This window comes from Candoia aspera, chromosome 4 (assembly GCF_035149785.1).
Source record: "Candoia aspera isolate rCanAsp1 chromosome 4, rCanAsp1.hap2, whole genome shotgun sequence".
In the NCBI taxonomy this organism is placed as follows: Eukaryota; Metazoa; Chordata; class Lepidosauria; order Squamata; family Boidae; genus Candoia; species Candoia aspera.
In genome coordinates this window covers 61400322-61414133 of record NC_086156.1, presented here as the reverse complement: position 1 = coordinate 61414133, position 13812 = coordinate 61400322, and the positions used below count along the sequence as shown (strand labels likewise).

Genomic DNA, 13812 nt, shown 5'->3' with positions numbered 1-13812 from the left:
TACATTACTATCCTCAGGCAAGAGTTAAGGACCTCACCAGCTTTCTGTGAACGTGATGGAAAGTGGGGAGGGAGTAGGTATCTTCTATACATTGATGAAACTGAATCTTAAAGTCCCAGATAACCTCCCACAATAGATTCAGATTAATATTAAATAGCATACAGTCCAGTGGAATCTGACAGAGGATGAACAGGTATCCATCAGCACCATTTTCAGAGAGTGGCCCTTCAAGGCAGACTAAAGCACTATACAATAACTCCATCCAAGCCTATCCAGAAGAGCATCTTCACTGATATCAAAAACCACAGAATCAACAGGGACATATTCCCCTGTCTTCCCCCTGGATTCATCCATGACTGCAGTATTGAACAGTGACTTGCATGTCTGAGCTATCACAGATCAAATGACACAGAGTTTTCACATTACCATAAATATAAATTATATATCAATTGTGTCTGCTCATACATCCAGATAAGAGTAATCAAATGCTAGATAATTCAGTGATGAGACACAATATACATGCATATCTGAAATAGCCCAGATATGGAAAATGAAAACGTATACAAAAGATGGCTACCATTCTGTTTAGGAAAGGCACATGTTTTTGTACAGAATTATTATTCATGGGAACTTCTGCCTGTCAGTCCTGCCTTGTCCAGTCTCAGTCCTGCCTTGTCCAGCCATTCGTCCCTCAATAACTGGACTGATCTCATGTTAGAAGGGGATTTGCACTGACTTCCATTGCCAGCCAAGCAACAAATAATTAAAGGTTTAGACTTCTACATAACTAAATTCATCTCTACTTAACTAATAAGTAGAGATGAATAATATATCAAATTTCTCATTTTTCCATCCTTAAACTCATATTCTGTCCATTACCCACAAAATTCTGTTTGTGTGTTAGGAAAAAAGGTAACATGAAAAGTTGAATACATTTTCATGTACATTTTTTTTACATGCAAGTTTTCTAAATGCTTCCCACATCTCAAATTTCAGAAAACTGCACATTTTAGTATATAATTGTATCGTAGTTCATATACTGTAGATTAGGAAGAGAAAACTGGTAAGTTCACCTAATAAGTAATAATTATTATTAGTGCCAGATAGCAGTTTCAATATTGTTAATATGGTCACTGTTCAGCCACAGCCAAATATTTTTAGGGTCGATAGGAACTAGTTGAACTAACACTTAGCTGTCATTTTTTTGAATACAGCAACACCCTCTTATTTTGTACCCAAGTACAGAAAGAAAGCCATAATATGAATTTAGATAAGTACCCTTCATATTTTATAATCTCAGGTATTTATTTTTAAAATCAATCATTAATATATAGTTTTCCCCATCTCTTTTTCTCTCTGTCTCATCCTTCCCTCATACCATCTCTTCTCTGTTCCTTCCCTAATCCATCTTTCTTCTTTAATCTCACTCCTTTTAAAAATATAAACAATAGAAAAAGCACCAAAAAAGGTCTGAGTGAAACCAACCGTGAGTTACAATCCATGAACTGAAGACCAATGACTTACATGATTTGGCATTACAGATAAGTATTCCAGGTACTATCTCTCTATTTAAATTAGATGTTCAATTTTTAAAGCATAAGCCAAGTTAGCTCTAAGAAAAACTAGTGTGTCTTCCAACCCCTTTCCCTTATAATCAATGCTTTCACACATTCAATTTGAAATCATGTCAGGGGAAATCTTGGACAGAATTCAAATTTTAAAGCAGGTAGTCCCCGACTTATGACCACAATAGGGACTGGAAAATTCATCATTAAGCAGTATGGTCATCAAGTGAGGCATCATGTGACCGCACCCGATTTTATGACCTTTTTTGTGAGACATCACATGACCACAACTTGTGACCTCCTGCCGGCTTACCCACTGACTTTGCTTGTTGGCAGCCAGCTGGGAAGGTCACAAATGGCGATCATGTGACTGCAGGACGCTGCAACTGTCATAAGGGTGAGCCTGTGGCCAAGTGCCTGGATCGCTATCACATGACTGCGGGGATGCTGAGATGGTTTTAAGTGCGAGGACTGGTCGTAAGTCACTTTTTTCAGTGCCATCGTAACTTCAAACGGTCACTAAATGAATGGTTGTAAGTCGAGGACTACCTGTAGAGTATTGCCTGACATTGTCTTTAAATCTGAACAAGTTTCATATTTAATACAGAAAAGAAACATGAAAAAACTACTCTGTCAAAAATGAGACTACAGGCTTAAATATCTTTCTCCCAAGTATATCTGAAGCACCTTGCCTGTGACAGTAGCAGATCACCACATGTATCAACAACCTTACCCAAAACTCTTTCATTCCTAGAATTTGGCAGTCCTCCTGTGCTGGTTGAAAGATCTTCTGGTACAGGCATGGGCTCATCAGCATCATCTGGAGCATCACTTACTGGAGGACTTTCTTTCCCTGATAATAAGAGAGCACCCCATCACGTTAGGAAAGACATCTGCTCTGTTTGTGTTTCTTTTTAAATAAGATGTAGATAATACTGATGGTGATTCCAAAACCATCAAAAACATAATAAATCAGGTTAACTTTAGATTAGTGATTATTTTAAAACTAAAAACAGATTTTGAACTGAACAAACTATAAAGATTAGTAGACATATTTGCTTCTGCCTCCTTTTGTTTTGACAATAAAGACAATTTTACAATTCTTTTCATTTTTTTAATACATTGAATTGAAGCCAGGCAATTTGCAATTAAATCCTATTGTAGTCAACAAAACTTGTAGTAATGATTAACTTTTCATATTGATTTTTAGGGCCTTAAGTGCAACTAAGTTAATATATCAGGCAGCTGAACAAGGAGAATCAAATTATGGAAAATTTGGAATATCTTTTTAAATGGATTGCTATTTTGGCTCCACACTGTTTCATATACTAATCCATTTTTTAAATGAAAGGAAATGTTAAGCAGTATAGTGAGGGGAAGTACATTCTTTTCCACATTGATATTCCTACCTTTTTGCACAATGGTTCATGAAGTACTACATAAGCTGCTCAAGTATATTTTTGGTAGAATATGTATGTAACATGTACTTCTTAACCACATACTCCATGACAGTTACAGGGCACTAGCCTCCTTCTTGTGTAAACTAGTTTTAATCTAAAAGCAAACACCAGTTTGCTGCTGGCTATTCCAAATTCTGTCTTAATACCACTTGTCAAATAAATAGAGTTTGTTATTCCAGTCCAGGGGTCCCTCAGCAAAACCTTTCTTTTGAAATAAATAACCAAATAAATAAATAAGTTTTATTCAATGTGCTGTATGTTGGCTCTTCTTCTCTTGAACGCCAAAGCATGATATTTCATATTTCATGCCTTAACGTCATCTACGTTGTTATAGCCTGATAAGTTCAGTACTGTGTGGCAATTTTATAGATATGTAATCACACTAACATTTTCTAGCAGATGACTTTCAAAGTGGAAAGATGGGGAAAATAGTCACTCACCATTTAATTTTTAAGAAGCATGTTCAGAATAATAACTGGGGCTAGCCGTGGAATTGCAAACAGAGAAGCAAACAGTGGGCCAAAAAATTTAAATGGCATCTAGAAATCTGATTCCCAAACATGTTCCTTTGCTCCTTTCAGGTCTGCTCCATGCATTTAATTCAGCCTGTTTAGTTAGGGAATTTTTCTTATACAAAACTGTGAGGCTGAGTTTCTGGCAGCACCATACCTGCTATTACCATGCCCTCTTGGCTTGGGGGGCATCATACTCTGGTCACTGCAAACTATTCTTTCAGCCAAGATAAAGTCTCAGAAGGTTGGTTTTTGTTATCCAAGGGACAGTTTTTCAATGAGGGATACTAGAGCTGGGCTGAAAATAACCATCTGACCCCTAAATGGCAGGAAAGAGTTAAACATTCCCTGCTAATGGCAACAAAGCACCCTGATTTTACTGCTGTAGGAAAAGATAGACCAAAATCACAGAGAAAGGTAGCCAAAACACCACAATTTTATTCTTCTTCATTGGGAATTTATTTATTTTTATTTATTTATATTTCAAATTTAGTCACTGCCCATCTCACTCAGAGAGTGACTGAACAGCAGACAAGCCTTTCCTTGCTCACATCTAGCAACCTGTGGGATTTTTGCAGTGTAGGTATGATATCCTGACTCTAGGCTCTGCCTTGCTCTTAGCCTTCACTTTTCAAAGAGGGCTATGGAGCAGAGTTGTTGGTGCTCATATACAGAGCTAAACTATTCCCCAGAAGTCCAAACAAGATGTAGTGTGTTTGTATTTGTGAAAGAAAATCACATGGTATATTTACCATACAGCCTCGTGTGGCACAGAGTGGTAGGCAGCAGTACTGCAACCAAAACTCTCCCCACGACCCGAGTTCGATCCCAGCGGAAGCTGGATTCTCTCTTGGGTAGCCGGCTCAGGTCGACTCAGCCTTCCATCCCTCCCAGGTTGGTAAAGTGAGCACCCAGCTTGCTGGGGAAGGTGACGACTGGGGAAGGCAATGGCAAACCACCCCACTATAGTCTGCCAAGAAAATGTCGCGAAAGTGGCATCCACCCAAAGGGTCAGACATGACTCAGTGCTTGCACAGGGGACCTTTCACCATATTTACCATAGCTAGGCATTTATTTTTCACCAGTTAGAACCAAAGCAAAAATTAAGAGTACAAAAAGAAATCATATGACAAACATTTGCTGCACAAATCAGACAATATAATCTCTGGGCCTCCTTCACTGGTGCTACCTATTGTTGGATGAAGTACACTTCACTGCCACTGTACTACATTTTCAACTGAGCAGGGAAATAGCTCATTTCAAAAAAGACTGCTTTCTGGAGAGGGATAGAAGTGTGAACTGGAAGCTTATCATGTAGCTCAGGGAGCTCCTTTCAAACCCATCTATGGCTGTATGTCAAGAAGTGCAAAAAAAAAAAAAGCTACTGTTTTATGTCTACTGGCTTATATGTCTGCTACTTCAAATCCACATGAATTTACAGCTATCTTAAGGCAGGGAGCCATTCTCCTTTTTTATTTTGTAAGCCACTATGCTGTTGATCCTTTTCCTACCTTACCACCCTTAACACAGGCAAGGGCAGGAAAAAGATTTCCCTGTTGTTTAGTCCCATGTTACTGAGATGTTTCTATCTGATAGGCATTGCCTGTTGAATGGCTCATATGTATTATAAATGGCCATTGTACACATTCCCCCTCTTCATAAAGCAAGGATGGATAATGTTGTGGAATCAGAGGGAACTATCAGCATCTGAGTCAGCCCTTCAGGGGCCAAAACTACTTGAGCACACCTGAGACCATGCCATCTGGACACCTGCATACACAGTTCCCCTTCCCACATGCATATATACATATCTTCATCTACACATACATATAGGAACTCGCCAACTTAACCTTTCAGGGGTGGGGAGAAGTGTAAGGCTTGTCTGCTATTCCCAATGAAGAAGAATAAAACTATGGTGTTTTGACTACCTTTCTCTGTGATTTTGGCCTATCTTTTCCTACAGCAGTGAAATCACAGTGTTTTGTTGCCACTAGCAGCAATGTTTTAGCCTCAGCTGCTAGGAGAAAAGAGGAAGAAGAGGCACGTTCCCTTTTCTCTCCCCTTGTCTAGACAATATGGATTCTCACTGAAAGGTACATATCTCAAGACTTATTAAGGAGTGCCCATGTTGATAATGCATAGCAAATGTATAGCCTGTTGCTAAGATATGCAAATTTACAAACAGACACATCCATTAAGTGTGATGAATATACACACTGCTTTGTTGTATATTTTAGCTGTTAACATGTATTAATATGGCACTTAACATGTATTCATCTTAACTGCATGATCTGTAGATCATCTAGTTTGCCTCAGATGGTCCTGGATTCTAATACTTTCTGAGACGCATTTTTTCTGACACCATGTGTAATTATATATATATAAGTGTTATCATATCTCACTCATTTTTAAGCTAAAACCACCAATTATTGTAATCTTTCTTTAGAGAGATTCTTGCAACTCCTTGATAGTTGCATATTCTCCAGCGCTAGACTATGTCCTTTTGAGGTGAGATGACCAGGAGTACATAGCTGCACACTGGATTTGTATGAAAGTATTACAATATTGGGACCACAGTAGATAATAGCAACTAGTCAAACTTGGCTAGTCTTGAAAGAAGCAAAGTGAGATCAGACCTGGTTAGAACTTGTATAACAGACCATCAGATAATCTCAGGACTGTAGGTTGACTGATATGTTTGAAAACAATCCTGGAAAAAACAATTTTATTTCCACACTGTTATCATGAAAATCACATGGCTATGCTATAAACATGAGAGTCTGTAGGAATGGGGAGGGGGCAATGATAAAATGTGTCTGACATTTTGCACAAGTCACGACTTATGTGCTTGTGTCAAACATCAGGGTCATCACACTCATATCATCACTTTGATGACATCACAGTTTGCTAAAGATGTCACTCATAATGAATGTGACTTATAGGAATCTTTACCTCAGTACAATAATCACAGTTTTATTTTTTGATTCCTTTCCTAATGACCATCCACAATCTGGATGTTCTACTTTTCAGAGCTACTCCTTCCTAGGTTATTTATTTATATATAAGTTGCCCAGTGCCCAACCTCAAAAGGCTTTGGGTATCTTACAAAAATAGAAACCTTAACAACTATGCAGATAGCAGCATTAAAAAGAATTTAGAATGGTATGACCTGGATTGAAATATACATTCTGAGCCCCCTCCTAAACATTAAAAAGGATCAGGCCAGACTCAGCTGCAATAGGAGATGGTTTCTGAATAAAGACCCCACCCCAAAGTAGAAATGATTATGGATGTTTAAGTTATTTGTGTCAAGATTTGCAGAAGGTATCCCACTGAAGATCTGAGCATGGATTGGCCTGTATAGGAATAGGCAATCTGGCAGGTAACTTGGGCTAAGCCATACAAGGCTCTGTATGCTGAAGTGAGCACATTTTCACTGAGATATTTTATTTATTATTTATTTATCAAGCTTCTCTACCACCCAACTAATATACGACTCTGGGTGGTTTACAAATAATAAACTCTGGGTGGTTTACAAATAATAAAATTTCCATCCCCCCTCTTCTAAATGGCTTTCCTAATCCATCACTGTTGCTGTTGACCCTATCATTTAGTACGTGAATTTGCAGGGGGAGGGGGATGCCCCAACCAAAACACCTGCCAAGAGATGAAATGGATTTTTCCCTCCTTTCTATTTCCTCACATGAAGGACTTGAGGTGGTTTAGGAGGGGCCTGGTCAAGGGAAATATTATTCTAAATTTCTGAGCAAATGGAAGAAAAATTGGATACAATAACTTTCATTTTCCATAAAATGTCTTGCCATTCAAATAAAAACAAACCTGCCGCTTGAAGGAATGTCATATGGAAGGAGAGAGATTCCTTTCAACCTAGTTATAGAGGCACAGCCGCTACAGCCTTGGGATAGGAACTAGATGCCCTTCTAGATAATGTGCCCCTCTGTCCCTCCTCCAACAGTCAAACTGAGAAATGGACATTTCCCTCTTCCTGGACCCACTGCCCCTTGTGGTTTCATCCTGGTGAAAAGCACAAGATCTCCTTCGACCTGGCCAGTTGAAGGATCTTCATTAAATGTAGACATCTGGTGTGTTTTTTCATACACTTATGCAATTGGGAAGAGAGAATACTTGTTACAATAGCAAATGTGTTTGTAGAGAAAATGGGAATGTAAGGCACTTGCAGGAAAGATCAACAGGCAGGAGGGTGGATGCGTTTTAACTTCTGTTCTGCTAAGCTCATTAACGTTCCTTTATATGTGCTGCCTCACCAGCTGTTCAACCCAGCACAATTTACTTCTAGCTTTATTCCAGCTGCAAGAAACAAAAAATTGAAAAAAAAATGGGAAATGGAATTGTGGGGGAGAACTGTGGATGGGTAAGTATTCAGCATTCCTCTACTGAATTTCCTCTGCAAGTGGATCAGCACTTGTTCCATCTGGTAAACACAGGCTGCAAGGCATATAGAAGTTGTGTTCAAACACAGATTAAAGTTTATGTCAAATCTTGGGAAATGATTCTAGATGACACCTGCATACCAGGTGCTGATTAAAAATAGCATATGGATAGTAAAATCTCAATGGAGAGGTCTATAAATCCATCCTCTTCCTTGGCCATGCACACCTCCTTCCAGCATAAAGGCCAGGGAACTCTCCTCATAAACCTGTTCACTAATCTTGCCTTCGGCAACCCATGCTGTTCGTCCTGGTTTAAGCAAAAACAAACAAACAAGCAAACCCCCCATCCTTTACCAGCCAATTGCATTTATCTAGCTGGTAGAAAGTAAGGAAGATGACCTTGATAGAAATATACTGTTATCTAGACAAAGGGGGCTGAAACATTTTTAAAGTTCAAAGCAGCCAGGTAACATTTAGAAGTGCCTCAGGCAGACACCTCCCTGATTCACTGGAGTATAAGGGGGATGATAAATAGCACAATCAGACTTGCAAGATTCTGTTATTATGGCCAATAAAAGTATCAAATCAATTTTTATTTGGTCATAGACCAGCAGATGCCAATAAAAGTAGTTTTAGCCTTCCTGTTGATTTGATTTCCTGGCCAGGTCTACCTAGTAGGGCTGACAAGCCTACTTACACATGTTAAACTTCACCAGGATTTTTGTGGGAGATAATTGGCAATAAACATATCTTTTTTTTTTCACCTGTATTTCCTCTGGTAAAAACAGACTCTACTTCTCATAAGTAATGGGTGTAATGCCCATAATATGCAAAGGTAATCTTAGGCACGAAAGCAGTTTTATTTCCTGTCTTCTTAAGATAATCAATAACTCCACAATGAATTCAGACTATTTCTTCCTTCAGGCAAGGTGCATCACCTCTTCCAGCTTGTGAGTTGAAGCACTCACCACCAAGGCCATAAATAGTGCAGTGGTGCTGTTGACAACCAACATTCTGTACTGTAAGAACCTACAAGTTCTATTACTTCTCACTGAATTTCCAGCAGTAGGAATTGAAAACTAGTTCCTTCTGTGAAGCTCACAAGCTGTGTATGGCACAGGCCCCATTGTTCGTCCCCTGCACTTGGATTCAGAGTATTTCTTCAGTAAATAGAGATTCCATTAATCTTGGTTGTGTGCTTTTGATAGTAACATTCTCTAATTTGTTCCAATTTTTATACCAAACTTTAGAGCAAATGAGTGATGTCATGAGTCAGTTCTCCCTCTCCTAACATCCGGCCCGCTAAAGACTTGACAGGCGAATTCTTACCCCACCCAAGCCCCACCCCTCTTTCTGATGCAGGTGTCTTTACAGGAAACCACAGCCATGAGATACTGCAAAAATGGTATTTCATTTCCTTCTCAATTTTGTTTTAGCTGAATTTGCTACTTGTATAGACATAAGGTTTTAAAATTCTTTAGGTTCGCTCTTTGCCCTCCTCTGTCTATGTTAAACTTTGTATTAATATAGGCCTGTGGAAAGGGCAGCAGAAGCTCAACCCTGCCACAATCACAATGCAAATATATTTGATAATTGTGCAGGCTTAGGTTAGAAATGCAACTCTGGGCCAGACCTAGATGATATCACAGGCAGAAAGTTGACACGTGTGTGTAATTTGTATTGGAGGAGTTTAAGGCAATTTTACACAGCCACTGCTACTGTTCTACAAACTTTCAGTAAACCTTCAGAACTATTGAACAGTGGCCCATGATTGCTTTCACTGAAGCTGCCAAGAACTTCTCATGAAACAGAGATCCATCCAGCTGAGCACTAGGAAGTGCCAAAGTCAGCTTCTGGCCAGGGGCATACCAAAGATTTGGGCAATGGGGTGAAGCAGGAGTTCCCACAGATAGGAAAACAATCTGTACCCAAGCTGCACATAATTCCACTGTCACAAAGTAAAAGATGGAAAACAAGTAACTCCTTTTGATTCACATAGCCAGACTGGAAGTAAGGCTTTATTCACAGTAGCAACCACAACATGGGATCACAGTAGCTGGGAGCAATGCCAAGGACAGCCCTAAGTGTTGATCTGCGAGCTGTGCCAAGAAGAACCCTAAGTGCCATATTGTAGATGGCTTATACACAAATCTACAGATCTTATTCAGAAGAGAAACAGGTTTTGAAACAAATCACAGTTTGTGTAGTTGTTAGGATCATATCTATTGGAGCCATTTGAAAAAGACAACCTGGAAAAGTCTCATACAGTTGAAGTATCAACTGCTTTTAAAAAATATTCATTCTGTTTTAAAATGTAATGTGGTATTAAAGAGAGACTTGGGGGTTACCCCTCAGAAACAACCATATAAAAAAGCCTAAAAATGACAAAGACCCCAAGAGTGTCTAACATAAAGAGAAGACCAACAACACCTCCTAACATTCTTAAGATTATACTCTGCCCTCATTGTTCTATGCTGGTTATTTGGCTACAATAAAGATATTAATTTTGTCTTCTGGTTTTGGATGAGGGTATTACTTGCTCTTTAATATGTGCATTTCTAATGACCAGCTCTCAAATATTTTATGTACTCTTTAGAAACATATATTGTAGATGTATCTGGAATGTATTAAAATTCCAGGTCCAGTAGACTATAAAATAGCCAAATCTCTGGTAGGTCTCCAATCCACATGTCATTTTCTGCCTCCTCACACAGCAGCACCCCTTCAGGGGTCTCCCCTTACAATTGCTTCCAAGATATAACAAATCACTGACATAAAAAATAGTTTGCCAAGCTCATTGCAGAAAAATGAAGACTCAAGTCTAAGGAAATCTAAGCAAAGAAATCAAATCAGTCTTAGACTAATTATAAAACTGAAGACGCATAAACTAGAAAAATATTGACAGATAGTATTTGATAGATAAAGCTTTAAAAAAAAAAAAAAAGATCCCCCCAGTTTATGTTACATATATAAAACCCCTAATAGAAATCTAAATATGGCTTTGAATTATGTGCCACAGAGGCTCTTGTTCTGCAAGAGCAAGGAAAATCTGTGCATACAGAGAGGTATACTTCCCCTTCCTTTGTCATCTTTTTTCCCCAAAAAGTGATTTTAAAAGAAATCCATGCATTCATTATATCCTGATTTCCACTCTGGCATTACAAAATATTGAAGCAATTGCCCTGACAATAACACCACCACTATGGCTTGGTAGAGAACCAAATGGATTTTGGGTTGGAGGGGAGCTTCCCCGCTTGCTTTCTAAGTCATATTCTTTATATATCCCATCTCACCAGAAACTTGGGACATATCTTGAGCCTCATCTGTTTCCATTTTCCTCAAATTATCTGGAAAAAAAGAGAAAAAGAAAAACCTTAAGTTGAATGTGAAATATAAAATCACAGGAGAGAGCTGGGGAGAAGAAAGAGGAAAAAAGAGTTGCTATTTAACTATGAGATTATCTACCAAGACTAATGTTTTTTCCCCCCTTTCTTTCCTATCCTGCATACTTGTGGGGGTATCAGCCTGGCACAGACCTTGATCCTTTTAAAAAGAGCATTACAAAGATTTATAAAAATATCATTACAAGCACAGGAGGACCAAATTTGTTATTTATTGTTAATTTCCTACTGCATAATAACCCAAAATGCAAACTGACTGCAACAAAATTAAGCAGAAAATTAAATGGCCCTGGGTCATTGTAGGCAAAGAATTCATTCTCTTGGCTGATCCATAGTTATGTTCTTTCTAATTTACTGAGCATGCATCGATGAACCTTGAGTCAGCTTGGTGACACGCGTACAATCAGCAATCAAAAAACGAAGCAATTTGCTGAAGAATGTCTCATTTACCCAGGCAGGCCTGCATATCTGAACAGCAACCGCCACTACCTCCATTAATAATGAATACACCTCAAGCAGTGGCAGATGGGCAAAACAGCAGCTTCAGTCTTTTGGCCCTCTCTTATTCAACCATCCCTTGCTTCAAACCACACCAGCTTTCTTCCGCATAGGGAATGGAAGCCCTCCCCAAAATAGCAAACGGAGCCCTGGAGAGAGAAGGAACTTAGGTTTTTCTGTTTTACTGACAGATGGCTTGACTCCACAGATTTGCAACAAATAGTGGGAAACTCCTGCCCTTCTGTTACAACACGTAATGTTCCAAAGAATAAAGTTGCAAAGTGGCCACAAACAACAGGGAGAAGCATACCCGGGTTAGTGAGGCAGAAATAAAGGCTAAGTCTGGCTTTGGAGCACAAGGCTAGAGGTCTGAGTTCTCAAGAGTCTGGGTAGACATCTGCTGGCTCTTTGGCAAGAAAAAAAAATGGTATTCTCAGTACACCATAACAATGAACTCATTCGGTAACACAGGTAGCTTCTTTTCAGAAATGTAGTTCAGATCAAACTACTAATAGCTTTTTCCAGTATTTATTCTTTCAAACATCTACAGAATTTTAACTTTCTAGGATCATCATAGAAACTTTTGGAAACAGAAACCTTGAAGATGAACGTACAAATGATTTCCAGTAGAATACTGTTTTCTCCAAATAATTGGCTAAACACGGTATCCTTAGCAAAGGTCTACACAGTTTGGGACTTGCCAAGATGAACACATATGAAACATATGAAATCCTGTGTTTTCTGCTTTTCTAAGAAAAGAAAAGCATTTCCTAAGAAAGAGAAGCATTGTCAAGTTCCAGTAAGCCAAAAATATGGTTGGTGGGCTGCATTTGGCTTGGTGAGTCAAACATTATGCGCCCCTGAGCTGTTGGATCTGGATGTCAGGAAGGTTATATTGAATTCTGGCAATGAAATATACTGGACAACTTATGACTTGGTCTGCACTTGGGGATTTCCTATAAGTCCAAAGTGCAGAATGCAGCAGTCAGGAATGGCTTGGAGAATCCATATAACGCTAGCTTGAAAGAAACTACCAGGCCCTTGTTCAAGACCTTTAAAGCCCTAAATGGTTTGGAATCTCAGTTGATTACACAGAGAGGTAAAGAATATTCTAAGCTGTGGTACCTGAGCTTAGAATGTTCTCCTCTTGGACTGAATTATTTACATTATCTAAAAAAATCAGGTTTTGAAATGAGGTCAATCATTTGGGTCTTCCTGAGCACTGCTTTTAGCATTTCAACTTGTTTATTACAAGTGATAATGTTACAGTGATGATAATCATGTGATATTTTAAAAATTAATTGAATTATTTTCAATTATATGAATTATTTTCTTGAATCTACCTCATGCTGAAATTCACAATACAGGATGGGATCAATCTTTTTTAATGAATAAAATGAATAATAAAATACAGCTCAGCATTCCTTTGAAGAAGACCTAATACAAGTATTAAATAGACCCTTAGGCCCGAGACAGACTAACCTTTATTTTCTGCTGCAGTTTCACCCAGATACACTCTTCTGTTCAGACAGACCACTTTTGAATCTATCGCAGATTCTCCACCCCCACATTGCACAGGCTTTGGATATTTTTTAAACATGTTTCTCTTGGGCACCTGGCAAACATTTACCAAACATTTATCTGGCAATCCCCATATAGAACTCAGAAGGGAGGAAAGTAGTTTTGTTCTTGCTGCAAGTTAAGCCAATTGGCAGCCTATACATAGATAGCTTCTCCTGGAAAAATGAAGAACTGGCTACTCCCTAGCTTGAAAAAAGAGTCCTGACCTTTGATTTAAAATATTTTTTACAAGAACCCTTAAATAAGAGAGATGAACCTGCTTACACATTGGTGATGCATACTTCACTATTAGCAACAAAACAGCACCCTCTATCAGCTGGGGGCAGGAGCCTAAATTAGAGCAGCAAGCCAGCTCCTCATTCTCCCTAATGGCAGGGCCACCC

The 13812-nt window shown here is 38.8% G+C and overlaps 1 protein-coding gene across 6 annotated transcripts in view; it reads right to left on the bottom strand.

Moving 5' to 3' along the window:
* Nucleotides 1-13812, bottom strand: part of IKZF1 (IKAROS family zinc finger 1) — an 83096-nt gene that overhangs the window by 51610 nt on the left and 17674 nt on the right. For 5 of the 6 annotated variants that reach the window (XM_063304240.1, XM_063304236.1, XM_063304235.1 and 2 more), the window contains exons 2-3: nt 11243-11296; nt 2299-2418 (exon numbers count right to left, since the gene is read on the bottom strand). In XM_063304240.1, the coding sequence (XP_063160310.1) occupies nt 2299-2418; nt 11243-11296 (174 nt within the window). The remainder of the gene's footprint in view (nt 1-2298; nt 2419-11242; nt 11297-13812) is intronic. The other variant, XM_063304237.1, reaches the window with a different exon arrangement.